Source organism: Coffea arabica, chromosome 3c, assembly GCF_036785885.1.
Source record: "Coffea arabica cultivar ET-39 chromosome 3c, Coffea Arabica ET-39 HiFi, whole genome shotgun sequence".
Classification (NCBI taxonomy): Eukaryota; Viridiplantae; Streptophyta; class Magnoliopsida; order Gentianales; family Rubiaceae; genus Coffea; species Coffea arabica.
In genome coordinates this window covers 8,331,681-8,359,555 of record NC_092314.1, presented here as the reverse complement: position 1 = coordinate 8,359,555, position 27,875 = coordinate 8,331,681, and the positions used below count along the sequence as shown (strand labels likewise).

Below are 27,875 nucleotides of genomic sequence, written 5' to 3'. Positions count from 1 at the left end.
CATTTAACCATTTTAATTTTTGTTCCACATTGTCTTGGCTTAAGGGAAAGCAGTTTTTTAGGCCCTTTATTCTTTGTAAAACAGGACGGAGCACATTTCGCAGCAAACGTATTTCTACTTGCCACTTTCCATGGAGCACAGCACTTGGAAAATATGCACCATAATCTTAATAACCGTCCAATGTTAGCTACTCCATATCATTAGTGGCCATCAGGTTGACACTTCGAGTAAACAGATTCAAAATCATATCAACAACTACTGCTAAAGAACCTCAGCTTTTGCAGTTCTTTTCACTAGAAATCTGCACAAACACCAGCCCAGAAAGGGTTTTTGGTAGTATAAAACAAAGTTTTGTAGCCCAAGCTTCTGCAGAATTCTCGTCACAGAATTTTACCCTCCGATCAAAGGTATAGCATGGGAAAGTGGTATTCCTGTTTCAGAGTTTTCTCGACCAAAAACAGGTGCAGTAATATCTGCCCACTTTTTTTTTTTGTGGGGCTTATTCTCCTGGGGCTTCAACTTCTACTAAGGCCCAAAAACTGTTATCTGCTCTGAGTTCGTTCTTAATTCCTGGAATACGCTGTAGCAAAAATGCTTGGGAATTTAAACCCCTGACATCTAAATCAGTTTCTGATGAAAAAACAACAGACAAATACAAGCGCTGGTTAATCAACAGGCTGACCGTGGACAGAAATATTTTTATCAAGGCATTATCTGAAAAAGGTGGCATGTCATAACGCAAATCGGAGCAATATTCTGATACCATTAAACACAGATGGATTAGACACCTAAAAAATGCAACAATTCAACTGTCAAAAAGAATGAAATACAAAGCCAGGGTGGGGCAGGAGGGCGTGTAAGCAGAAAGAGAAAGCCTCAAAACTGCTGGAAGATTGCTGCTCCAATCTGCTATTTTAGCTAATACAACAGAGAACCAGTCGAAACCTTCTCTAACGTATCACCACCTTTGCGAGGATAAATGCGGGATCAATCAAATATCTCTTGAGCTTCAATAATGCTATGCTGACTACAAAAACAAAAAAACAAGATGATTTTTGTGGGAAAAGTAGAACAAAGATTTAACTCTCTTAGTATTTCTTTTATTTTTGGGAGGGGGGTTGGGGTGGAGGGGAGCATAAAGATACTGGAAATTAATTGCAGATGGAAAAGTAGGCTTACTGGTCATCTTTGCTTATACGATAGTATTTTTCTGCATGCTGGCGTTGACCAATTAGTTGAGCAAACCGCTCATCATGAGTAATAACAATTAGTTGAAAATTTTCCTGTCCTTTCCTGTCCTCCATAATTCTGGACCACACAATCATATCAATACATAAATAAAAGTAAAGAGCAAACAGGAATCTACATCATGATTGACATCACGTAAATGAGTAGCCATACCTAAGAAGAGCTGCGGCAAGACTCTCGCTATTAGGGGCATCTAGGTTTGTCGTTGGTTCATCAAGTGCTAGTATTCCACAATTGAGGCAAAATGTTTCAGCTAGTGCTAACCGAATAATAAGTGAGGCGAGGACCTGAGTAAAGAAACATGATATTTAAGGAACAAGCAATAGTTCTCTTGCCAAACTCCTCCAGATTTGATCTAAGCAAAAAGCAGATTTAAGCATCATTTGACCTTTTGACCAGCACTGCACCTTCCTCTCATTTCTAGCTCCGCATCACCAGTTTGCATCAAAACCTGCAGCATTATATGATTCCAGTTTGATCAAATACTCACTAGATTTTATTGAACGGTTAAATCATGTCAGAAAAGCAATGGTAAAATTAGTTACATATCCACGGGTGAAAACATAGAAGATTGCAGAGATTGTTTACCAAGAAACGCTGCAGGAGACAAGGATTACATGGTGTCAAGTTTGAAAGATGTTGTCATTAGTAGAGGTAAGTTGATGAGACCACTTTGAGAAAATGGGTGCGCTCATTTGATTAGCAATTATGGAGAATGAACAGAAAATTGTGTAGAAGATTTAAGTTCAAAAGTACTCAGAAAAAGATAAGACACATTTCTCTGAAATAGAGTCTGCTGCTTAATGAATTTAACAAAGCATGAAAAGCCCAACTAATTAGAAATGTGCATGCAACGCCAGTAGAACATCAAGTACATGCAAAGGGCGCTGCATCTTCTAGACAGGTCAATAAATGTAAAACTTCAATTCTATGTGATGGAATGCTTTTAAACGATGCAATTGTGATTTTCGGTTTTACAAATATGCATGTCTAAAGATGTCTATGTCTTCTTGTAGTCGATGCATGTTTACAACCATCGATCTTTTGTTTCTGGATGAGATCCTCACATTTATGTTTCAATTGGATATGAAAAAAATTGCTTAAATGTTTATGCTATGCCTTCCTTCAGCATCTATTACCAACTATATCATTGTCATAGGACGCTTGCCAACAAAATTGTTTGTAAGCATTTGACTAACTGTCCAATTTTTGACATTTGAATTGTAACAAAATTTACAAGATGGCAGATGCCTGCCCCAAAGTGACAAAAGGCACTCAAGTCAACTCACTTGAACCCCACTTAAAATGATGTAAAATTAGATTGAAATACAAATACATATAAAGTTGGAAAAAAAGCAACCAGTTTCTCTTATTTAGAAACAGAGGACAGAAAAATAATTCACTACCTTATAGCTGTATGATCGAGTACCACCTCCTTCAGAATCTGAATGAATGCTTATGTAATCAATGTCCTGTCCCCTGTAAGTTTGTTGCCACAGTTCTCTTACAATCTTGTTTATTTCTTCCATTTTCATTGTGTGGAAGCGCATCAGTGCTCTAACAAAGCAGGCAAGAGTAAGATTACTATATCCTCATGGACAGAAGTACTGCCATGTTATTCAACTCAATAAAATAAAATAAAAGGAGCAGAGGCAATTTTGAACCTTTTTAGGCAAAATGACAGGTCAGTTCAATATTTGGACATCACTATTCAAGATTAATTACACCAAACAGCTCACAGTGCTATAGATTTTATATTACATTTGTACAATGAAAAGGTTAACATATGATTTGGTTTCCACTTTCATGGCTACTCTTCCCTGTTATGGGGACAAGGTTTTCATCTACATTTATTGCAACTATCGTAATACAAGAATAAGCAAGACAAAGGTTATCATATTCTTATATCCTAATAAAATCAAGGAAACGATGTGCAAGGACATGTATATGCATGCCAGAATATGTAGCCAAGAGAGGTGGGAATAAAAGGGACGCAAAACAACAACAATAAAATTCCCAAGTAAAGATGGATTGATGCAATCACCCAGAGGAAGACAGAAAACTTTAGAAGAACTTACTTATCAAGTGCGTTGTAATATCTGTCAAGATCCTTATTTGCCATCTCAGTTGTCTGTCAAAAATTGAACGATCATCACACACTTCATCGGTGAGTGCGCACATAATGAGGCATCAAAATCATACATTACCTTGAGCTGAATTAGCTGATCAAAATAGCGTTTATCAATGTCCTTGTACTGTGCCTGTTTAAGATCAATCTGATTTGTCGAAATATTGCTTCTATAGACAGCCATGGTGCCACGGCATCTGTTTAACTGCAACCAGAGGCAAGTCCCAGATTATTCTCAAGGAACAAATTCTGATGTTCACCCCTTGAACTAAAATATTACCACTTACAATGAGACAATTACATATAAATGCCACCAAGGTTAAAAATAATGACTGAACAGTTTTTTTCAACCAAAAGAAATGATTGTCCCTGAAGAAAAAGAAACAAGTTCCTTAAAGGGACAAACTTCCAATAAATACCTTAATTCCTAATGCGCTACCACCACTACACAAGCTTCAGATAAACAAGAGCACATAAACATCATATTACCTATAACTTTAAAGTAGATATCATCATCACAATTGAAATATACCAATCTTCGTTGAAAATTTGCTTTATGCCTAGTTATCTATATCAATCAATTACAAAGTACTAGTGTGTTCTGAGGCACATAGTTCTAAGACAAGAAAGCATGAAATAACCTGAAACAGTTTGACGCAGACTAGTCTAGAATGAAAAAACTATTTTTAGGAATGACTTGCAATATCTTAATCTTTAATTACAGAAACCAGAAATTGCAAATGATACATGGCTTTTGTAAACAAGTAGTTATGGGTAAGCAATACGAGTAACACAAGCTAAATAGCCATCTCTACCAAAAGCTTTGGCTCTGATTTTGTAATGACCTCAAAATAGTTTCAAAGGGACAAAAGGTTGCAATCCAAAATAAACTACCAAACGTGCCCTTCACTCATTTGGGTGGGTATCTCTCCTTAGGTTGGAATTTGAATAATGAACAGTTTTCGATTCAAGGATTTACATCTCAAAAAGTATGGGATATGTTATGAGTAACTGAAGCATTTATAGCATAAAAAACTAGCATTTGACTTATCAGGGGACACAATCCAAAAGTGGAATCTAACCATCATATAAGACGTGGAGACAGCATAGAAGTATATGAAACTTTGCTTACATACTGAATGAGGTGTTGGATATGCAACAGTTAATTGTACCTCTGACAGAAGTCCCTCCCTTTCTTTAGAGAGCTTTGCAAGCTCAGCCTCAACTGCAGAAACCCCACCAACTTTCAGTATCTCTTCTTCCAATAATTCAATTTCACGGGTAAGCCCATCCACTTCAGCTTTTATTTTTCTATAGTTCAAGTTATCCTCAATGCCACGTCTTACATTATCTTGGTTGCGCATCAAATCTTTAATTTTGTTCAGTTCAACAGAAATCTCCTCTTTTCTTGCTTCAAAACTACGAAATTGAGATTCTGATTGACTATGCTTTTCCTGTACCTCCTTCAATCTCTCTCCTTTTTTCAAATCATGATACCTGATGGAACAAAATAATTATGAAGATTATACATGAAAGAGACATGGGTATCACACTTCAGGTTCATGAGACATACTTCTTTATCTCATCTGTAATTTCAAGAAGTTTAACAGCCTCCTGTTGATAGTTTGCTTTGAGTTTTGCCTGTTCCTCGTATTCGCAATTAAGTTTGGCTTTCAAAACATTGTGATGCCTCAAAAATGCTTCTTTCTCCTTCTCTAATTGACTGGCAGCTTCTGCCAAATGCTAAACATTTTTTGAAAGTATCACTACACAAAATATGGTTTACTAATAACTGAAAAGATACAACTAAGTGAGAAAATATGCAAAGCACATTAAGTAGTTCTAGGGTATAAAGACAGGATAAATTAAAAACCCCAATTGGGTCAAGAAACTCAACTTTTGAAGATAAATATGAAAAGTACAATAAGATTAACCTCAATACAGTTGCCTACTAACCAACCATTCCTAGTGTTGCCCCATGTGCGCGAGAATATCTGATCTAAAGACTTAATGCCAGTAAAGCCTCACCTTTCTTCACTTTTTTCATCCCAGAATCAGAAAAATAAAAGAAGATATGAGCCAATGTCTTCCTCAGAGGCCATTCACACTAAAAGCTCAATGTCATGTTTATTGCTCTTACATTTTGGTTAACAAGGATGTTATCACATCATCCCATTCATTTATTGTGGTAAATTGCAGATAAGTATAAAAGGGATCAATTGCAGGCTTTAATATAATGTGGCCACACGTAGCTTGCTAAATGGTTTATAGGGAAATCTGTGACAGCTGGGGCGAAAGAGAAGAATCACAGCAGAAGGAATAAATTCTAGAAATGTCACCTACATTTCCAAGAACAACAGAAAAGTTAAGGTTTCTCGAAGATCTATAGGCAGCACCTAAAAATGCACCAAATTAAGAAACAGAACACATAAAGTACAAGAAACAATTTAAAGAGTTCAGAAGCTACAGTGGGAGATTAGATATAAATCAGTTCTTAATCTAATTAATCAGTTCTTAATGTAATTGTTCTACTCCTTGTTTTGTGGTTCTTTGGAATTCTTTTGAGCCGATATCCATACTTCTGCAATCTCAACCGTTTTGAATGACAAATGCTACAAGTCAGCAATCCAGGTAAGACTCTCTATTAAGATACTTAGTGCAATGGAGTTCTTTGAAAGCCTTTAAGTTCATAATGCATGCAGCATGACGTTTATTGTTCAATCACATGTAAGTGGAGAACCTGCTGATTTGATGTTTGGATTCCTGCAGGGTCCTAAAGAAAAGTTTGAGATTATGCAACCAGTGACCGGTTGCAAGTTGCACGGTACTTTGGATGAATTCCTATACTAATTTGGAGCTTCCAAGAACCATCTACTTTAAGGCTCTATTGAGTGCCAATTACAACGCAACCATTTAATTTAAGTGTCAAAACTAACACCCTTAACAAACCCCCAGTATGTATCCAATTCCAAGTAGGTATACATGACAAGAAAAAGGTTTAGATTCCTAGATACAGCGACCAGGGGAGCAAAGAATATAGCATGCATAGAACAAATGGATTTCTATAAAAATCCAGATATCTGCATGTCAAACCTGACTCTAGTCAGTAACGTGCAACCAAACTCATACCTTAAACCAAAAAATTAAACTACACTCTTTACACCTTTCTCTTTCTAAGTTTTGCATCATGCATAAGTTCCATATTTATTCCAAAAAGTCCTATAATTTTCATCCTGATACTTGTTGCATTTTCTTTTCCAACAGACTACAACTTTAGAACTCTTTTCATTGCTCATATAAATTTTTTATCTAGTGGAAATTTTCTCCAATAACAAAACTTGCAGCAAGGCATCCAAAGAAAGCATCTTAGCTTCCAATTTCATTCAATTTACGAGATTCCAATCAGCCAGTTACCTTCTCATCAAGCTCAGCCTGATTTTTTTGCTCTGACAAACGATCTAACTCCTCCTCAACCTTCCTAAGCTCATTCAATGTATTAGTTGCTCTGAGCTTCTCTTCCCTTAGAGAATGCCACCTCATCTGGATACTTGATATATCCATTTCCGTGTACCTCTGTTCTTCTCTTAGTTTTTCCACATCATTATGCAAACTATCCCTGGTAAACAGCAGAGAAGACAATAGTAGAAGTCTTAAAAATTTCCAAATGAAAGCTATGAAATAAATAGTGCAGAATATGAGTGGGAACATAGTCAGAAGTAGCTAAATGCATGAGAGCAACCTAAACTGTGAAAACAGGATTGTATGAGAGCAATATGAGCTCATACAGAACACTACATACAGGAAGCAACTTGAGTGCAGAGACTGCGGAAAGATACCATTCCTTGTAACCAAATTTATGCTTACAAAGAGCAACATAATTTTTGGTTTACGAAAAGCAACATAATCTTGAGTTTATTATAAAGATTATGCTTACTAATTGTCACGTCATAAAGAAAAGATAGTAACCAACACTGGTTCTGAAAACTAAACAGAAAAAGACAGTATACTTGGTCAGTTGCAAAGAGTCCAACTCCCTTTGGATGTCCTCCATAGTTTTGCCACCTTGCCCTCGAAAATCAAGCTTGTCTTCCAAATCATCAACCTGCTCCTGCAAGGTCTGTATTTCTTGGAAGAGCCTGTCAGCTGTTTCTACAGGCTGCATCAAGGCATCAACTGAGGCCTTCTCCGATTTTACTTGTGCTAAAACACCTAAGATCTGTGGGAATTGAATTTCCCAAACGTATCAGTGTTACTAGATATAGAAAGGTCTTATAAATCTCAAATACAAAAGTAGTAACCGGATTTATCATGTCCTTTACATGAAAAGCAAGCAAATCAAGCAAATAAGAGATGCAGAAAAAAGGAAACGAAATAAAGGATTTCATTCTGACATAGTTAATGGAAAATAACTATGCCATGTATGGTTCAAGGCCAAGTTACCAGAACATAAAAGTTCACCAATAAGTATCAAAGACAAGAAATCTAATCAATTTAGTCCACCAAATGGTTTATATTGCCAAGCTATAAAGAAATACGACATAAGGAGAAATAATGGATTGCTGGCCACAGAGGGGAGGTTGAATAACTGGGAACTAAAGGGTTTCACTAGAACACCTTTTACTTGGCTTTCATAGAGGGTATGACCTCTTTTCCTCGTAACTGCTTTCAGCACATTGCCCTCTACCTTGCATGTCCTGACTGTCCTCAGACATTAAGTTGCAGGCCATATATCTATAGATGATGGACTTTCACGCAGATATAGTCAGTCTTTCGATCAGTTTTTACTCTTAAATCAATTGAACTCCTATAGACAATTCTACTTTTGGAGTGTATGACTTAGAAGTCAGGTCAAGTCACCAAGACTAATACCCCAGGGTAGTCCCCAATTTCTATAAGCTTAACTGTTCAATGATCTTTACCTCATACAAAATCAGAGAAAAAAAAAATGTTGATGCGAAGAATCAGATATTCCCACCAAAGAACTGCTAAAACAAGCTTCACATAACAATTTATAGAACAGCATATAGTATGAATAAAGAAAATATATGAGATTTACTAGTTACATCATCAAGAGCTTGATTCTTTCTGTCCAAATCTTCATTCTGCTCACTGAGACTCTTCTCAGCAAGAGGAATTGATTCCTGGCCAATTTTGGTATACTCTTCATAGACCATGCGAAGTTTGTCCAACTGCTGAAATTGAGAATCAGCATCTGAAGATTCCACAGCCAACAATTTCATGTGCTCTGCGGAGCTTGCAGCTTTCACTCTTTGCTATAGTAAAAAAGATTAAAAACCAATTCAGTGAAAATAGCTGAATCCGACATTCAATTGGATGAAAGCACATAGAAAATCAAGGATTGAACCTTTTTAACAAATTCATCTTCTTCTTCAGCTGAGAATGGACGCTCACAGCAAGGGCAAATATGATGAGCACGAGCAACTCTTTCAAATGGATCAAACATTTGCCTCATACCATCTGCTATATTATATTTGCTGCACCGGTGAATGGTAATTTTATTTTCATAACATTTCAACAAATTGTGGCCTAACAAAAGATACAAGCAGCAGTCTTTTGAGAACTAAATTGAAAATAAACTGCCTCTATATTGCGTTAAGATTTTCAATCAACAGATGCAAGCGGAAGTATTTTGTGATCTATAAAATGGATGTCAAATAACACCTTTTTTGGACATCTCTTTTCTCCTTAGAAGAATCCAGAGCTTTAGGATAAGAGTCAATACTAACAGACTGCTGGGCCAATGAGGGGAGCTTTGACTCAATGAATCTCCTCCTTGCTGCATGAGAATAAGATATTATTAAGTAAAAAAGATAAGAACTTCTAAGAAATCAACAGAACACACGATATTAGGAAACTTAAAAAGGTTCTCTTCCAAACACAATTCCTTCACAACTCAGCAGTGTCTTTCTGCAGTCATAAGAGCGCAAGGAAAGACTGCAAGCAGGTTATTTCCGAGAGTTTGCTTATTTAGAAAGTTAGCATCAAAACTTATGGAAACCAACAATGGCACTTTTCATTGCCAATTTCAGAAAATTCTTACATTAAAGAAAATACTCAATTCCCAAGCAGCTGTTTTGTCAAGAAACCTAGTAGTAAAGCTTATTCCTAAAATAAAGCTCTACCAACTCAGACACCAAGTTTCATCTTCACTGAATTTGACCTCTCCTTGGCATCCTATTCTACAAAAACACATTGTTAACATTCTTTAAAAGGATCATCCAGCCTGTTATTTGCTGGGAAATATTTGGAAATAAGAAGTGGAAGTTCCAGGATGACCTTTGTGATGTGTGAAGCCACATACAGCTTGTTTTATCTCCATCAAATATGTGATCAGCCACTTTGTTGCACATTAAGCATACCCTGAACTTCAGAACTTTTGATTCCATCACACTATTCATTTTTTGGCCATTAATTTCCTAAATCCACTGCCAAAATTTGAGATATCAAAATAACCGATGCTCAATAGGTTTAATAAAACTCAATGCAAAAAGTTCAGCAAAAGTATTTCTTCTTCATGTTCCCGGAAATTGTTCTGATGTGAAACTGGAATGTAAACAGACCCAATAATTACACAGTTCCCATTATATTTGGCTAGAGATATATCGTACAGCCAACGGAAACTCCACTTAAAGGTGCAGCTTATTGTAATTCAGCTGCATTTAGTAGTATTTTGCTAAGAAATATGACTAAGAATGCAAACCCATCAGGGATTCTTGGTGCTTTTGTAGACTTATCCATTCTAAAAGTATTAAATATTTGAACTGCTACCATGCCAATTTCTCTAATACATTCAAGCAGTCTATTCCTTGGTGCTTGTTTTTTCAATTCAAACAGAAGAATTACTCAATCCTCTTGACAGCCAGTGTCAAAATGCACTGAAACTTCAAACATATCAAGTCAGACCAGTAGACCCCACATCCACCCCTTGTCTTCTAGTCATTTTTCTTTGGTAAAACCTCTGGAAATTTATGCCAAACCCTGGAGACTGACCATCACAAGATGCTTGAAGAAAATTGAAATTATTTCCAAGGAAAAATTGCACTCACAATCCATATCCTTATGTAATTTGGATAGGTTACTGTTAACTTCTTGTATTTTCAACTGCAACATATTCACTTCCTTCTCAGCTTCACGGGCTTTTGAGTTCAAGTCATCAAATTCTGCTTGGGAAGCTCTGCACCATCAGAAAGCATATCAAAACAGTGAAACGTCAAATTCAAGATTTGAAGAAGAAAGTAACAAAAAATCTACAAAAAGAGAAACGGTATGCTTATCCAAACACAATTAGATCTTAACAAGAATCTTCCAGAAATAAATGAAACAAGGAAAGCTATTCAATAAACAACTCCTTACTGCACAAGGCCAACAATTTAATATAACAACTTTTAGCTTAAAGAAAATATTCATGACAAGAGTTCTTATATTAAAGAAACAAAAGCACCAATGGCCAATTCAAATTAATCACAGAACAGATCTCCTGTACCTTGTCTGTCGATCAAAGTTAAATCTCAAAAATAAAGGATAGCGGAAAAATAGAACTTCTAGGGAAATGGTACTTTCAAACTTTTCAAACAGGAGAAGGTTCAGAATAGCTGAAGAATCTAACACTGGGATAGCGGAAAAATTGAACTTCTAGGGAAATCGTACTTTAAAACTTTTCAAACAGGAGATGGTTCAGAATAGATGAAGAATCTAACACTGGGATAGTATGGTTGGTTAAAACAGACTTTTATGCAGGAACTTGCAAGATACACATCAAGGAAATTAGATGCCCTTCAGAGTCATGGTCAGAAAAACAGGTGGATGTCAAATTCTTATGATATTGGAAGCTACAAACAGACAGAAATGCTGCTGAAGAAGTCACTTGAAGACACCATAACCAAAATCTGAAGACAAAAGAATCACCAGAAAGACCATATCACTTCAGACTGCATCTGTCAATGTGTATGCTGGTTGCATGCAGCAGCTACTATCATAAAATTCACTCATCTAGGAAAAATGAACCGACTGTATATACTTAGGCAGATGAACCTGCAATTCAGCCAAGGGAAAAATACGATAACAACATAGCCCATCCTAGCAGTTATGTTGCTGCGGTTTTCCACTTGAAATTTGGTTCTCGTAGTCAAGTGCCCATGAAGTGTAGCAGGATCACACAATTGTTGTAATACTGCATTGTACTTTACAACTTATTTCTCTTTCAGATGGTTTATGAAACTCAATTATACAAATTGTGGTATTTTTCTTTTATGATTAATCCAATATAACAGTTTTCTTAATTTGCAACCAAATCTTCATGTCCTGGAGAAGAAATTATCAAATGATGTTCGTATTTCCTCTATATGAATATCCTCTTTTAGATCCAAGCATAATCTATTTCACTAGTCTATGATTGAAATGACATAAGCTGCACGAGTTTCTCAAAGCTACTCCATGTGACAAGAAACTAGGAAAGATCAGTCTTTGTACTTGCAATAAACAATCAATTACCATTAAATAGTTTTTGGTATCGCATTATATACTATCCCCCTAAACCTCAAATCAACGGGACATTATATACCATCCCCTCTCTCAAATATCTTGGTAAACTATTATTGCAATTATCCCAACTAATAGTGAATGAATTGATTATGCCCCGGTTCATGCCACCAAAATGAACTTGTATATATAACTTCATGCATGAATCCCATATAACCAGCACAATAAAATATTGTAAGGCTATGTAAAATCAGGGTGTCAGATTATGTCATTAAAAGACTAGAGATGAGCAGAATTAACAAGCAGAAGGGGCTTATCTAATGATGCAGAGCAAATTCTTAATTATCACTCAACTTCTTTTTACCTTGAACTATACAAAGTTGTAAGAGTCCTCAAAATGTTATATTTCCAGAATACGCACGCAGATAGATGTCTAAGCATGCTTATAAACAAAACACAATATAATCATGATAGCACATAGAATTACACAGAATATTAGGTAATTGTCTATATATTACACCCGTAAAAACTGACTTCCCATGAGCATCCTTTATCATCTTTGATAAGTCAAGATTTTTAGCAGGATCCACAAAGAAGGTAAAACTGTCCAAAAAGTGCTATACTGGAAAAGAGTAAGTATAAAAATTTTCAACCCCAACCTTTGCACCTTAGCTATTTCCTGCTTCAAATCCTTATCTGCAGGAAGCCTTCCTTTCAGCACTCCTCTAATTTTGTCCTTGTGCTCGTCCATTCTGAAAATTGAAGTTATAAAGATATTCATTTTCTAGAAGAAACAACAATTAAATGATTAAGACCCAGTAAACTAGAAACCATCAACTCAAATGAAATCAAAGCTACAAATTACATCTTTTTAAGCTTCTTTTTGAGGTTTTCCAACTCTGCCTTCCTAATAGAAAGTTTAACTCGGTCTTCAGAATCAGCAACCATGATGTCCTTTTCCCTATTAAGAGCTTTGATTTTTGGCTCCAAACTATGTATCTCGCTCTGCTTTTTCTGTATACTTGATTCAAATTCTCTTTCAGAAAGGTGTTTTGTCTTCCTCTCCATCTCAATACGCTGCATTGAGTATAAAAAACAATTTGCAAACTGTGACATAGCTGTATTCTAAGAGAAAACTACATAAAAAATCCCCAAATACCAGTTTGATCAGCCAGCAATACCATGTTCTTCTCTCTTTCATCTAGGTGAGATAGATTAACATTAGAAATCTGCCGCTCAAATGAATCCCGCTCATTCTCCTTCTCTTCAATGCGCTTCAAAATGCCACGCTGCTTGGATTCAAGACCATAAATTCGCATCAGCAAGTAGAGGATATGAGACTAGTCAAGAAACAAACTTGCACACTAAGATGATAGAAACTCAACAAGAAACCTTAATCTCCAATTTAGCCTGTTTTTGAGCATCAACATCTTTCCAACGGTCATTTGCATGCATGTATTGACCGAACGCCGCTTCAAGTTCTCTCTCGTTTGATTTCTGAAATACACACAGTGATTTTTCATCAACAAAAATATTTCTTGGATGAAAAAATTTGAAACAAGTAAGAGATTGCTCAGCAGATGTTGGGAAGATGAAGAGGAAACAAATCGTTCAAGTTTCTAGAAAACTTCCAAGGGACTTGAGAAACATAAGCCCCAAAGAGAAAATACTGATAAACAAGGATAGTACTGCTTCGCATACGATTTCTGTGCAGCTGCACATGTACTTATTACATAAAGGAAACCCCTCAGACAAAGGATCAAATCTCTTTTAAAGTCAATCAGGCAATTTAAAAACTTCACTGCAGCATTTTCAATAAAGTACATCAGAATGGATCTTTGTTTTCATTTGCATAAAAACTTCTCAAACAAAAGCCAAGGAGTTCTATTCCAGGAGCCACCACTCTTGTGATTGAGAAATGACTACTAGACATCAAAATTATTTCTTTCTAAGGCAACAAAATACATAACCAAGATTGATTCCACATAAAAACAAAACCACGATGAAAAATTGAAGGCTCCTCGATCAGTAGTAGAAATATCATGTTGTCCTGAGCAACAAATATGCCACATTTCGATAAAATTAGGAAAAACCAAATTAAAACAGGAGTTTAGACCCAAAAGAAAAGGTACTTCTACAACTTCATCATCTATTCACTGCTATTGAATGTCATTCAAGGAAAAAAAAACATATACAGGCACAACCAACATTTGCTTCAAAAGCACAATAATTAGCAGGCCAAGTCACATCAACATTAAGAACAATTCTCCTTCTTTTCCAGTTCATTTATGCAATTAGCAATTAAGAAGCACCTCAAGGGCTTAAAAAGTGCCAAAAGTTCTTCAAGAATATGACACAAAGAAGATTCTTCTTGCTAATGGCAGGTAAAGGATTGTTAAAAACAAAGTGCCTTATATGTGTGGAAAAAAACACTAAAGCACAGGACAAGCATGCTGATAATCTTGCCAAAACTTCCAATAGTGTAGACGATCTTTTTGCTTTGCTTATGTCTGTATTTTTTTTTCAGAGAAAACCCACTATCATGCAACTACTATTACACTAACAGAAACTGGAGTTGTATGTTGGAACACACTCATAACGAAGCAAATGCATTGACAGATTGGTTGGCAAAATTGGGGCCACAGTTGTTCATCTTTTGTGATATGCAGGAACTTTGTAATGAGATAGGACAAATTATACATCAGGACAGTAGTGAAGCTCCCCCTCCCTCCCTCCCCCCCCCCCCCCGGGCGTCCCCGCGGGGACACAATCATTGTGAACAAAAGAAAATGTACTTTGACACTGAAAGAGTTCAATTTCTAGAGTGAAGATACAACAAACTTTCAACAATCAAGAAACCCAACTCAATGAGGAACTAGAATCATGCGCATGCAAATCATTCCAGACACTAGAATTGAGGGGGAAAAAAAGAAGGAAACTAAAACTAAAACATACACTAGTAGTTTCAAGGATGCAAATATCCTGGTTAGACTGGTAAAATTAGCAACAGATTTTCCACAAAGGAATTATACCAGATTGATATCTTCATTAGTTAAACAATAAAGGTTTACCTTTTTATCATCTAAATCGTTGTCCAGGTCCTTTAACCTCGACTGCACTCGGTTTATGAGGTTCAAAGCTACTTCATCAGAAAATGGGCTGTTAGGGACAACTCCAAGATTATGCCTTTCAAAAAGCCTCTTGATTTTCAGTTCTCTATCATTCTTCAAGTTTTGATGCACCTAATTCAAAAAAAAAAAAGGAAGAGGAATGATTAGTTACTACCACAAAGCAACAGTTTAATAAAGCCTTGTTAAAATTTTACTGATCAACTTACTTCAGCCTCAGTTTGCAGCTTGCTAGTCTCTCGTACATAGTCATCCATTGTCTCCTTAAGGTAAGAAATCTTGGTCTCTGTGTCATTCATTTCCCTATTTAACTTGCTAATTTTGGTCTCCAAGATTGCAATCCTTTCCTCAAACTTGCTTTTCCATTCCATCAGTTCTTCGTCAGTGTCTAACACAGAAAAGCAAGCGGGCTAATATTCACAGGAAGGCATAATCCCTTGAAAAAAATGAACAGAGAAATTGAAAAGAAATTGTTGCAATGTAGAGAAAATGTAAGAAGGAAAAACATTAATTACAAGAAGCATGAGATTATGGTATCAATGCACAAACCCTCATTCTCTTCGGTAAGTGCTGCATACTGTCTCTCCTGTTCCTTGAATAAAATGCTTCTTTCAGCAGTTTTTGTGGCTATTCGTTCCTGTAACTTCCTGAGGTCCTTCAATGTCACTTCAGTATTATGGATATTATTATCCAGATGCTGAATATCATTTTCCAACTCCTGCATTTGACTTTTTAATGACTCGGTCTTATCTTGATCAGAAGCAATGCTTTCCCGTAGCTGAATGAACAATACAGAAGAGGTACAAGATTTTAAATTGGTATATGATCTTATAAGAATCAGCAAGCATAGAATCTATCTTGTCATCCATCCTTAATGTGATAAAGTAAAACATGTCTCCTGAGAAAAAACATGAGGTAGCCACCAGCCTATAAATCAAAATCCTGACAATGACATAACGTAATTAATAAAATCCTTGAAAGTTTTAAGAGCTCCTCAGCAGAGCAGGAAAGGAATTGAATACAGGACTATTATATGCACATCTATTTCCATGCAAAACCTGTGAAGTGATTGAGAGTTTCTAAAGCAGAATCAGAAACACTCTGACGATTAGAAAACATTGGGAATCAAATTAGCCATCCATTTACTCGAACATATATGAAGTCATAACTTTCATCAGTATTTTAGCATATGAAGCTTTGATCTTAAGAATTAGCCTGAGTTTAGAGGACATAATTTTCGATGCTTTTTTGAGAAAAACGGTGAGAGCTGTTCCATTGCCATTTCGGAGAAACTATACATCTGCGATTAAGCAACTTAAGGCAACTAAGTTCGTAAACCACCTCTCTATAAATTGGAAACAAAAGTTTATGGTATAGAAAAGACAGCTATTTAAAGTGAGTATATCACATGATCTGAAGTGTAAAGGACAAGTAAAATACCTTGTAAGCAGCATCCTTCAATGTTTGAAGATTCTCCAACTTCAGCCTATACTGCTTTATCTCTTGTGCTTGATCCTTATGAAGCTTCTTAATAACCTCCAAGGCCTTTGTGTATCTGAGAGCAAAAGCATGTGTTAGATTTTGCATCCAAAATTCTGAACCAGCACAGAATGAACAGAGCAAAAGATTATCAGAACTCTAAAGCATTGAATACTTAAAAATGTTTACCCAACCTATCTGTGATGAGTTTAAAACTTCAAAATTGTACAGTGAGGCATATCAACCACAATTACAGATGATGAATGATGTTTATCTGAACCTTCAGTACCTATTAGGTTAGTCAGACCAAGGTCGTTGCAATACATTAATGAACTTGCTAGACAGAAGTAGAGGAACAAAGCAATATACCATACACAGCAGCAGGGCCCATGTCAATGTCTAAATATGTCATTGAACATTCACATACTTGAATGGGCAAAGGTGTGGTGTTGAATGAGATATAGAATCCATTCGCATGTACCTGGAGTAGGCAAACAATTCCTAGTCGTACAGATGTTTTAAAACTTACAGTCAACTTCGCATACTCCACTTCCAGGCTACTTCCAACTTCTATTCCAACATTACACGTTAAAAGAAAAGGCTCTCTAATGAATAGACTATGACAAAAAGCACTCTGCCTTTCACAAAATCATCCAGTATACAGTCAAAAGTTGTATTAAAGTGGAAAAAATTACAAAAGTAAAATAAGTATGTATGAAATGTATAATTTGCAGCATGGATTGAATCTATGCATGCAGAACATAATGCTATCTTTGTTTATTTCTTTGAATAGCCTAAAATAACTAAAATATCGTTGCATGTGACGGTCAATGGCTAGTAAAGCTTCATACAATCAGCTGCCTATTTACCAAATCATGAGAAAAAACCAAGTTTCATCATGATAAAAATCCCCACAATCATCTGGAAACTAAGTACTGACAAATGCATTCTTCCTCTTAGCAACTTTTTCAGGATCTTTTGCAGTTCATATGGAGGATTTTTAAGTTAAAAATACATGTCAAGTCACATGAAACGACAAAATTGTAATACTTGAAGTGATTAAAGCAGAAAATAAAACAAGCACGATTTTTGGGTGGCAGAAAAACCGACAAGGCTTCCTAGTACTATGGATTACCTTGTTGCAGAGAAGATGTCATCAAATTTCTTTTTTAGCGTAGAAGGATCTTGCAGCGGCCAGTTAGCCTCATCTTGGTGCACGAATATAACATTTTCAAGAATAGCCTTTGAGACACCCATTAGAGCAGGAATTTCCCGGTCCATGTCAGCACATCGATAGCTTAGGCAAACTTTCTGCAGATGGATAACAAAAATAACTTTCAGTTGCAAAATAACCAGCACTAGGATAGTAGTGAAATCAAAAGATGAACCATAGTAATACATGGCCATGAACAAAAAATCACAATAACCTTGAATAATGTAAGCAAAGAAGAGCCAAATGACAAATCCTTGACAAAAGAAGCAAACAATGAAATATTCTCCCCTCAGGTCATCATGACATCTTTTACAAACTCAAAAGAGCTCAAATTCCAACAAGGCAATGAGATTGCAACTCACATCATAGTCTGCACTGAGCACTCTTCTGATGGAGGGGTAATGAAACAAGGCAAGTTCTTTGACAATAGGAGATGCCAGAAAATTCTTCTATAAGTAATTTTTTCAAGGATACAAAAGGAAAATGGTGAATCTTAAACTACATCGCTGAACCATGGACCTCTGCCTGACATACTAGAAAAGTATATCAAGAAAATCATATAAAACTTCAATGACAAGGATGCATCTTGATATAACATCTCCATGCATGAATCACATTGTATAGCAATCACTTGTTGCCAAGATATCTTATCGCATATACTTTTCCCCGTGCACTTTGCATGCAACATATGGTAACAGAGATTTGGAGAAATTATCCAAAGAAATTCAGACAGGAATCTGAAAGGCGTCTCTGAAGAACATAGATTTTAGTCATGGATAGCAAAAAATTACTCAACTCTGTTTTCTCTTACAGAAAAACTGCTCGAATAGTCCAATTTGCAGAAATTACAGAGGTCAAGCAGTTTGTTCAAGCTGCATAGCAAGATGCTGAACTTGAAATGGCAAATGTCTGTAAATCCAATGGTGGCAAATTCTATCAAAATGCTCAAAAAATAATCTAAAACTAACAGACAAGAAAATAAAAGAAAAGGATGCAGCAAATAAAAATGTTTTAGATGGGCCAGATTATTCCCCTAGAATACAAATGATCCAATTCTTCAGCAAGGACATTAAATACGTCATAACATTGTAAATGCTTGCAATGCTTAGTTTCACATGTACGCCACAGCATCCTAAGGCTTCTTACATTTATATACCAACATTAAATAATGAATCAAGAAGTTGAGCAACTAAAACCTAAACTAATAACAAGGGCCACAATGAATTGCCGAATTGCCGACATGCCAAATTTTATCTACACTCGTATAACTAACTAACTTAACATTATGTTCTTGTTTCATTAAATGAAGAAATGACAATCTAACTCAAGTTGATACCATCCCAAATCCTGTATACTTATATATATATTTCAGAACCAATATTGAAGTGAAGATATTCTCCTGCAATGCTTCCTTGCAGGTTATTCAACAGCAAAACTCATTTAGCTTGATGGGCTGCTCATGTCAATATTTTACATGTGTGGTAGAATCTTACTAGAAATAGAGATTTTGGTATTCTTCATAAAATTGGCTTAACTTGTAAAAACAAGAGGTTACATTAAGAATATCATCGTAGTTGTTTACCACAATTTATCTCTTTTGAGTACCACGATAACTATGCCTACTCAAATGGATGTTGTAAGAATTATACAAAACTTGTGGCAAACTCTGAAGCTTGACCAGTTCACATAAGGACTTTTATGAGTTGGATCTTTAACTTCTGAGTTGTAACAACTAGTCCAATAATCCATCCGACATCTCCATTACCACTAACTTAAAGCATATTACTTACAATCTTGAACAGGGCATGACACAACCATTATGACAAGGAAGTAAACTAAATTACACCAAATCATCTACCAAAAGAACTAAACATAGCCAACCCCTTTTGCCTTGTGTGCTATCAAGAAAGGCCCTGGTACCTCTCTGTGATATATCTACAAAACATACACCAGAATGCGCATAAGATAATCAACATTAACTAACATATCAAAACTCATTGGATATAATCCATAAACCAAATATGTTTTTCAGAACTCCACATGATGGCAAACCAACCTACCTACCGAGAAACATACAAAGTCAATGAAGATATATGTTGCTCAAATTTACCTCCCCAGTATGAGGGTTGATTGTTTGCAGCACACTCTCAAGAGCTTTATATTCCATCTTGGTGGCCTTTTGGGTGAGCTGAAATGACCTTATACAAACCACATCCTTTCGAGCAGCGGTCTTAAACCTCAACTTTATCTGCCCTTTTGTCTCTGTCTCCCCGGCTACCTTCACCATTCACCACCCCAAATATCAGCAAAACTCTTTACTCACAAACATAATTAAATTACTGCAAATGTGAATGCTAAAACACTATTGGTCAAGGAGGGTAACCTTTGGGTCATGAATGAAGCTCTGACCGGAGCGAGCATTGGGAGGCAATTCACCAGTGCAAGCAACCTTCAAGGATTCAATTATAGTCTACACAACAAATCAACCAACAAATCAGTGTCTATGCAATGCAACAGAAGGTAGCGTAGTGTACAACATGGATACAGGCACAGAAAAATATACTCAGCTTACGAAAAACTGTGATTCAACCAGGTGCCCTTTTGCTTAAATTATTATTAACATGCTGAAATCTACTAGTAAAAAAAAAAAAACGACAGGACAAGATACAACAAGCTATGCATCACGTCCAACAATTATTTATACACAGAAATTCACCCAAAACCTACAGCATTTTTTGTATAACAAGCAATGCATAACGTCCAATTATTTTTCTTTTTTCCTGTTTCATCAACAGAAACACATTGCAGAAGCAGAAGAGTGCAAACATACTGTCAAGTAGTATTGCAACAGAAGGTACAACTCTTAATAAAAGACGTACCACCTCAATGCAGATCATCATCATTTATACAAGAAACATCACACTTTATAAAAAAAAAAAAAAAGGGGGGGGGGCATGAAAGGACCGAGAGTACAACCTGTGATGCAAAACGTACAACACTTCACTGCAGTGCTTGTTCTAGAGTAACTCATCCCATGCACAGAATAATTTTTAAAAAAAAAGGACAGATCGTGCAACTTGTAATGCACAACGTACAACACTTAACTGCAGTGGTTATTCTAGAATAATCGGTTCCGTATACAGAAAAAAGAAAGTAACATGTTACCCAAAAAAAAAAAAAAGAAATAAAAAGTACAAGCAGAAAGATTAGAGAGAGAAAGTGGAAGTCGAGAAATTACAGTTTTGCCAGCTCCGTTGGGGCCGACGATGAGGGTTAAGGGCTTGAAGAAGGTGATGACGTTCTTGTTTTCCGGGTCGAAGCTCCGGATACCCTTTATCAGCATTTTATCCACCGTACTCATTTTTCTTGTACCTTTTTCCCCCAATTTTCAATTCAATAAATTACATGAGAAAGATAGAAAGATAGATAGATGGATAGATTTTGGGAGGAGGAAATTGACAGAGATTTCTGAGGAGAGTCAAGAGGGAATTTTGGGAAGAAGATGGCGGGGGAAGGGTTTAGGAAGGTTTTTATGAGGAGGAGTGAAGCGCGGGCATTTTGGAACTGGAAGAGTAGGAGAGAAGACAAGGACTAGAAAAAAAAAAATTAGAAATGCCTTTTGGTTTTTTTTTTTTTTATTTTCTACTACTAATACTATGAGTTTTTATTTTTAGTTTTATTTTTATTTTGCAAAATTCTTTTTTCTTTTCTAAGCTCATAGCAATTTTTGACTTTTTGATGTTATATTTTTATAGTTTGTCTTATGCCTAGATGAACTAATTCATGATGTATGGTATGGTTTAAAATGTCTCATCTCTCATTTTTTTATTTATGAAACTCCTCTGTTCAGTCTTCACTCTCTGCCCAAACTTTTCAGTCAGCTTCAACAAATGGCATCGGCTTCTTCTTCACTAACGCAAGAATTCGAGGATTGGGATCGTCCCTTCACCGATGAAGAACTCCAAGCCATTGACGAAGCCGTTTTGCAGTCCACCACGACTACCGATCGTCCCTTCACCGATGAAGAACTCCAAGCCATTGACGACGCCGTTTCGCAGTCCACCACGACTGCCGATTTATCCTTCACCGATGACGAACTCCACGCCATGGACGACGCCGTTTCGCAGTCCACCACGACTACCTCCCCCTCAGAGCGCCACGTGTCATGTTCCTCGGACTATGACGCGGATGAAAAATCTCGCCGGCGATTGCCCGACTCCCTCTTCATTTTCCATCCAAACAACACGAATTCGAATTCTTTCTCCCTTTCCCCTTGTCATCGAAGAAATCGCTTTCCCTCCTACGCTTTTCGCCGTTCTTCTTCTACATCTACTTGTCAAGGTAAATTTATTTTTATTTAGTTTTTAAATACTGCAGAGTTTTTTCTATTAATTGAATCCCTGCAAATAATTTTGGGAGAAAGAGAACACATGCCATAAGTAGAGCTCTGCTGCATTGTACCCTTCGGATCAAAACTTGTACTTTGCGTTCTGAAGTTAAAGCATTTCCTTTTAGAAGGGGAAAAAAGAAAAACAATAATATTGCACTCTATACATAATTAGGTGTTGTACTCTGTGCTGAAAATCTTGTACCTTGAATTTCTTGAGAACTCTGGCGACTGGTTTATTTTTTATTTTTTTGGTAGGAAAAAGAAATAGAGTTATTTGCTGTTGAAACATGTATTTTTCTGCTTTGTTAAATAAATAGATTGCGAATTTTTTTCATGAGAGGAGAAGTAATTTTTTTTTAGTATTGTTTACGGAGTGTAGTTATGAGGTATCCAGAAATAGCATTCAAAGGCCGAATTGTCTATAGCCGGGGCTTTGATGAGGTGGAGAAATCTGCTGAGGAGCTTCTCAGTTTTGTTGAACTTAAGAGAAGAAACGGAGGGCAAGCCATTCTTGGATTTGATATCGAATGGAGACCCACTTTTAGAAGAGGTATAGTCCATTCGCCAACCTTGTTTATTTTTTTACAGCTTCTCATTGGTTAAAATTACGTATTCGTTTTGTTCACGATACTCGTCTCCTAAATTCTTGATGCCATTGATGTTATTGTTCACAGCATTGTCTATTATCTGTGTTTTTAGTGCTATGAAATTCTTTATATGGTTTCTTTGACTGTGGAAATGGGTTTTTGATGATTGTTAGAAAGTTTGGTCATGAAGGTTTTGTAGTTACATATTCAGAAAATTGACTTATAGTTCCTATTATTGCTTATGAACTGAGTCTGATTAATTACGTTTTCTCAATGAACTGAGTCTGCTCAAGTCAGAAAGAAATTATCTATCAAGTTAATCAAGTGAAGTACAAGAAGAGAAGATTGATAATTTCTTTTATAAGATACAACTGTTCTAGTAGTTGTTATCCGTTTCCTGCTTAGGAGCCAAGAATCTTATTTTGTATCTGCGCTTATAATGAAATTTTTCCTTCCAGCTTTCCATTTATTATCCTATGTGTCCCTATGTGACCTTTCTCTTTTCTACTTGCTGACTGTGGTCACTTTCATCTTGCTCTTGGTCTTATTTTGTGGATTTGTTGGCATATTGGTCATTTCTACATTTGCATGCTGCATATTCTTCAAGTAAGGAAAAAAAGGAACAGGGTAAGGTTATGACTGAAATTCAAATAAAAACGAAGTTGAAATTGAATTTTTATACTAAATAATTCTATCTTAAGCTGAAGAAAAAAAAGATGCTATGAACATAGTTTTCCTCTTCCACATTGTTATTTTTTAACTATTACCAATCAATGGAGTTTAGGGTGAAAGCAAGGGCAATATCGAGATGAATCTATTTGACTAATCTGCAGCATCTTGAGAGTGTGAAGTGCCTGTAAGGGGTCTTGAGGATATCTGAACTGGACTTCTGAGATGACCTATGAGTCAGTAGTCAATTTTCGATTGGCAGCTAGATGGATGTCTGTGAGGTGGTATATCATCTGTAAGGCCACATATGAAGGCAGTATTGGCCATTTCTTGCAAGAAAATGTGATGCCAAAGTTGATCAAGTTCAACTTCTGATGGCTGATGTGTTTTTGTTGAATTTCATGGCAACCTAAGTTGGATGCGGCTATGTTTTTGATGCTTGTGGTACTACTTTGTCAACTAATGGAGTTCTAAGCAGTTTCCACTGGGTGCTTTTGCCCATTGATTTTAACTTTTGCTACGATTCTACAGTAGTTTCTTGGAATCAAGCTATTATGCATTGTGCATTTTGATTTTTTTTTCGCCCTTCATTGGAGCTTTTTCTGCTTATGCTTGGCATGCTTTTTCTTTTTAAACTTTCCAGCTTCTCATTCAAATTTATAGCAGCAACCCAAAAACTACTAGATGTTGGAATGGTGCCATCCTTTCCTATGCATCTCCATTCTATGCTATTTTTTCCCTGCTTTTTGTTGCAGTATTTATATTATCAAGTGTACAATAGAAGTAAGTGTTTAAATAGTTCATTATACAGGATAGCTAATTGTTGCAGGAGTTACACCTAGGAAGACAGCTGTTATGCAAATCTGCGGGGACAATAATGTATGTTATGTGATGCATGTCATTCATTCTGGAATTCCTCAAAATCTGAAAAGTCTTCTTGAAAATCCAACTTCAGTTAAGGTTAGTTATATCTCTCTATCAAAAGTTTCTACTTCTTTTGGTCAAAGAAAAGGTTTTTCTTTTTATAAATCTTTTCTGTCTGATTAACGTGCTCAGGACATATGCATAGGTCGGCGTGTGCATTGCCAACGATGCTTTTAAAATTTTTAAAGATCATAATGTGTCAGTAAAAGCTTTGGAAGATTTGTCAGATCTAGCAAATCATAAGCTTGGTGGAGATTGTAAGAAGTGGAGTCTATCGTCGCTGACTGAAACGCTTATCTGCAAGCAGGTTTCCTTGGGTTTCTTTATCAAAAAGAATATATGATTTCTGTGTTTGATTTGAGTAGAAAATGAGAAGCACTGACTGACTAGCTCTGACATTGGGATGCTCTTTTGGCTAGTAGGATTTACATGTCTACAAAGATGAGCTTCATCAATTTTTTTCTTCCTCTTTGGGGTTAAAAATGAAGATTTCAGTAAAATGTTGTAGATGGAGTGCAAAATACATATTTTGAAACTTATGGACAGCCACATGTAGAGTGCTGAGACTGTCTTCACTCTTGAAAGTTGTTCATCACCAATCAGGTCCTGAATGCCCTGTTCTCCAGCGATCTTATCGGACTGAGTAGGACTATTATCTATAGAGTTGGTTTTCATATTAAAGCCGTGCAACCAACCAAAAAGAAGGAAAAACGAAGACACTGTTGTTTTGGTTTTCAGCTTTGTGCATTAAATCCTAGGTTTGGATTGATATGCTCTCTGTTTACTTGTTAACCCAAAAGAATAAGGTCCATTAACAAACTTTCATTCATCATTCTTAAGGTACAGTCATCTAGAATATTTTTGAAATTAGAGAATCATTTGAAAGCTTTATCACTTCAAATTTATTCGGAATCAGCTCCATTCCACTCCCCAACACGTTACATGCGAACACAATTGAAAGGTGATTGTCCCATTCTCCATATTCTGTGAAAATTTTGATAGCAGTGATTGCCTTGAGGCATGTGCTATGTCTTGCTTAAAATCAAAAAGTTCATTTTGGTTGGGAGCCTGCTCACTAAAAAGATGAGGCTGGTAATAGATGCAGACACATAGTCTCGTGCCATTTGAGTTGAGTTGGATTCTTGTTCCTATGCTTCATACATCATATGAGAGAGAGTGAATTCAGGGATCTTTTATTGCGTCCACAACCATTAATAGTTAGGCTTTTGATAAAGGGCCTTCCTGAGATTTTTCTTTGGATTTTCAACAACAGGTCTCTCTCTTTTACTTTTCATGTCCTGATTATGGGTGGCTAGACTTTTTATGATCAATTATTTTTCCCAATTCAGGAAAATTATCACATCCTCGCATAAAGTGTCTGGGATGGTACTATTATAGTGTCTAAAGAACTCTTCTATCTGTGCATTGATGATGTAGCTGGGTTTTAAAGATGTCAGTCAACTTTAGCTATTCTCTTTCTGTACATGATGTTTGCTAACATATAGAGCAAAAAGCATTCTACTTGTCTTTCGTGGCCTTTTCTATGAGGTTTTGTGTCTAATTAGCAAACTTCGATGAGATTTCCATTGTAATGTTTTATCTGGCTGAAAAAATAATGCTTAATTAGTAGGTCTAGTTGTTGTTGAGCTATGCCATTTTTGTTGTCTCTGGAGACGCATTATCTCTTGATGCATGTAACTTTTTTGGGTTGCACTTCTGCTGATGTGGTATCTGGACATGGTTCTGCTGAAGGTAAACATAGCAGGAACTGATTTTATTAGGATATACTGTCTATAAATGTGGGAGCTGGTGAGCTGAGAGGTAAACGATTGATTGTTTCATCTAGTCTATGAAACTTTAAATGTCTTGGTGATGATTTTACGTAGAAGAGTTGTGTTAATTAAACAAAACATTGCATCTTTAATTTCACTAATCAATTACGGCATTGCTTAGTCTCCTAAAGCAGTCCAGCAATCTTGCTGTGAAATCTAAATGTAAGTTCCTGGATTCTTGTATAGCTGCCTAAGCCCAATAGGATCAGGCTTGGAAATTGGGAGACTGACGTTCTATCAAAGGAGCAGCTACATTATGCTGCCACAGATGCTTTTGTTTCTTGGTACCTATATGAGGTAATTGGCACCTTGTGTATGTTCATTTCATATTTTATGTTTTCTCTTCAGTAAATCATTGTCGTGTATGAAACATTTTCTGCACTTACTTTACCTTTGCTCTTTAACCAACGAATATACAGGCACTACAAACTCTTCCAGAGGCAGAGAACAAGAAAATTGAGGAATCAGTGGTTCTGTCATCATAGCGGTCTTCTTTTAATCAGTAATTATTTGCTTGGATCAGCATTGTGTTTGTACTTCTAGAGCATAACTTCCCCACGAGACAACCATTAAACAGCATTCTGGATGCCACTTTCTTGATAATGATGAAATGTGAATCTGCACTAAGGAATATGAGAGATGCTGTTGTACCTGAAAAGCATTCCCTTGATGGCCACTTTGATCGAGTCTCCTATTCCACAAATGACTTGTATGACCAAGCCACGTTATTCGATTTTTTGCTGCCAGGTTAATCAGTTCCTAGATTGTCTTGCAGCAAAAGTCCACCCGCTTTTGCCTTGAAGCAACTCATTCTTTCAATGATACAAGGAAGGCTTCAGAGCTTAAGCTGCTTCCGGCCATTGTCTGTTGTAAAGATCAAGGTTCCCTCTTAAAACTTCTCCTGAGGGAAATGAATGTTTCATTTAGGCTGACAGAGTAGTAGTAGTTTCAGCAAGTTTTGTATCTGTTGTGTCATTTTGCTACAGTCATTATTGCACGCCCTTTCTGCAAGATACTACTTATTTGTAGGTTCATAACAGTATCTTAAATTGTAAATAAATTCTCTGGTTTCTTAGATGGTTCTCAAGACATGAAATATATTTAGTAGTTAAATATATTGTCCAAACTTGATTCTTTTTATCAGGTTTGCATTCAAGCCTACAGCAACTGGTTTATGGGATTACTAGTGGAATTATTATGAATTTTAGGCTGCATTTGACAGCAGCCCCGCATTATTGGCATATATTACATTTTGCTCCCTAGAATTTCTAAATAAAATTGAACCTTTTTAATTTAGGTGAGAGGTTCTCTTTTCCAAAAAAAAAAAAAAAAAAAAACCCTCAATTTTCAGAATCTTCTTTTCAATTTTTTACTCATTACTTTTTTTTGTTTTCAAAAAAAAAAAAGAGAAAATATAAGTTGATGAATGTCTCTTTGTTTGAAGATTATCTCTCCTAATGAAAAGCTTTAAGTGCTTGCTTAGGAGGAAAACGGTGTCACTTGTGCTAAAGCGTTCCCGGGGATTTCATGCCATACACCCCAATCCCTATTCAAATAAGTAAAGTATTGATACTTGTTGTTTATACAAATCATTGAAGTTATTAATCCAACTCCTTGAAAAAGAAAAAAAATAGAAAAAGTTGCTTAATACTAAAGCTAAGTAATGTAAGATTAAGACAAGACAGGAATTAATATGCCTCTGGTCCTCCCTGCCCCAACCCCCAACCCATGTTTAAAAGAAATTAATCCCACGAATGAAACTCATTTTATACTATAGA

The 27,875-nt window shown here is 36.2% G+C and overlaps 2 protein-coding genes across 7 annotated transcripts; one reads left to right on the top strand and one right to left on the bottom strand.

Annotated features, from left to right (window-relative positions):
• Nucleotides 1-665: 665 nt before the first annotated feature.
• LOC113734506 (DNA repair protein RAD50) lies at nucleotides 666-21,295 on the bottom strand. 2 transcript variants are annotated; one of them, XM_027261084.1, is made up of 27 exons: nucleotides 20,934-21,295; nucleotides 20,079-20,165; nucleotides 19,806-19,973; nucleotides 17,618-17,793; nucleotides 16,444-16,558; nucleotides 15,553-15,781; nucleotides 15,213-15,391; nucleotides 14,947-15,117; nucleotides 13,268-13,372; nucleotides 13,057-13,164; nucleotides 12,741-12,952; nucleotides 12,535-12,627; nucleotides 10,444-10,571; nucleotides 9,059-9,173; nucleotides 8,742-8,871; nucleotides 8,440-8,649; nucleotides 7,384-7,592; nucleotides 6,791-6,992; nucleotides 4,950-5,119; nucleotides 4,549-4,873; nucleotides 3,456-3,581; nucleotides 3,327-3,379; nucleotides 2,655-2,805; nucleotides 1,637-1,699; nucleotides 1,402-1,535; nucleotides 1,180-1,308; nucleotides 666-1,027 (listed from the first exon to the last, which is right to left on the bottom strand). In XM_027261084.1, the coding sequence occupies exons 1-27, from the start codon at nucleotides 21,054-21,056 to the stop codon at nucleotides 988-990; spliced, it is 3,951 nt and encodes a 1,316-aa protein (XP_027116885.1). In that variant the 5' UTR covers nucleotides 21,057-21,295; the 3' UTR covers nucleotides 666-987. The 2 variants fall into 2 exon arrangements, with proteins under 2 accessions (XP_027116885.1, XP_071938279.1); XM_072082178.1 differs by having other exon boundaries at nucleotides 19,806-19,969; nucleotides 20,934-20,949.
• A 100-nt stretch (nucleotides 21,296-21,395) lies between these two features.
• On the top strand, nucleotides 21,396-27,172 carry LOC113734505 (3'-5' exonuclease). Of its 5 annotated transcripts, none has more exons than XM_072082180.1 (7): nucleotides 21,396-21,488; nucleotides 21,573-22,036; nucleotides 22,465-22,635; nucleotides 24,171-24,301; nucleotides 24,411-24,572; nucleotides 26,284-26,394; nucleotides 26,517-27,172. In XM_072082180.1, exons 2-7 carry the CDS (start codon nucleotides 21,586-21,588, stop codon nucleotides 26,580-26,582), a joined length of 1,092 nt encoding a protein of 363 aa, XP_071938281.1. In that variant the 5' UTR covers nucleotides 21,396-21,488; nucleotides 21,573-21,585; the 3' UTR covers nucleotides 26,583-27,172. The 5 variants fall into 5 exon arrangements, with proteins under 5 accessions (XP_071938281.1, XP_071938282.1, XP_027116882.1 ...); XM_072082181.1 differs by having other exon boundaries at nucleotides 22,446-22,635; XM_027261081.2 differs by lacking the exon at nucleotides 21,396-21,488 and having other exon boundaries at nucleotides 21,495-22,036; nucleotides 22,480-22,635.
• The last annotated feature ends 703 nt before the right edge of the window (nucleotides 27,173-27,875 follow it).

Bases quoted from the DNA above. Each gene is read 5' to 3' on its own strand.
- LOC113734505 (XM_072082180.1), top strand. From the start codon at position 21,586: ATGGCATCGGCTTCTTCTTCACTAACGCAAGAATTCGAGGATTGGGAT. The intron at 22,037-22,464 runs GTAAATTTATTT...TACGGAGTGTAG, and splicing joins TTCTACATCTACTTGTCAAG to TTATGAGGTATCCAGAAATA. The intron at 24,573-26,283 runs GTTTCCTTGGGT...ATTCTTGTATAG, and splicing joins AAACGCTTATCTGCAAGCAG to CTGCCTAAGCCCAATAGGAT.
- LOC113734506 (XM_027261084.1), bottom strand. From the start codon at position 21,056: ATGAGTACGGTGGATAAAATGCTGATAAAGGGTATCCGGAGCTTCGAC. The intron at 8,872-9,058 runs GTGTTATTTGAC...TCACCGGTGCAG, and splicing joins AAAAGAGATGTCCAAAAAAG to CAAATATAATATAGCAGATG. The intron at 1,536-1,636 runs GTCAAATGATGC...TTCTTTACTCAG, and splicing joins GGTGCAGTGCTGGTCAAAAG to GTCCTCGCCTCACTTATTAT.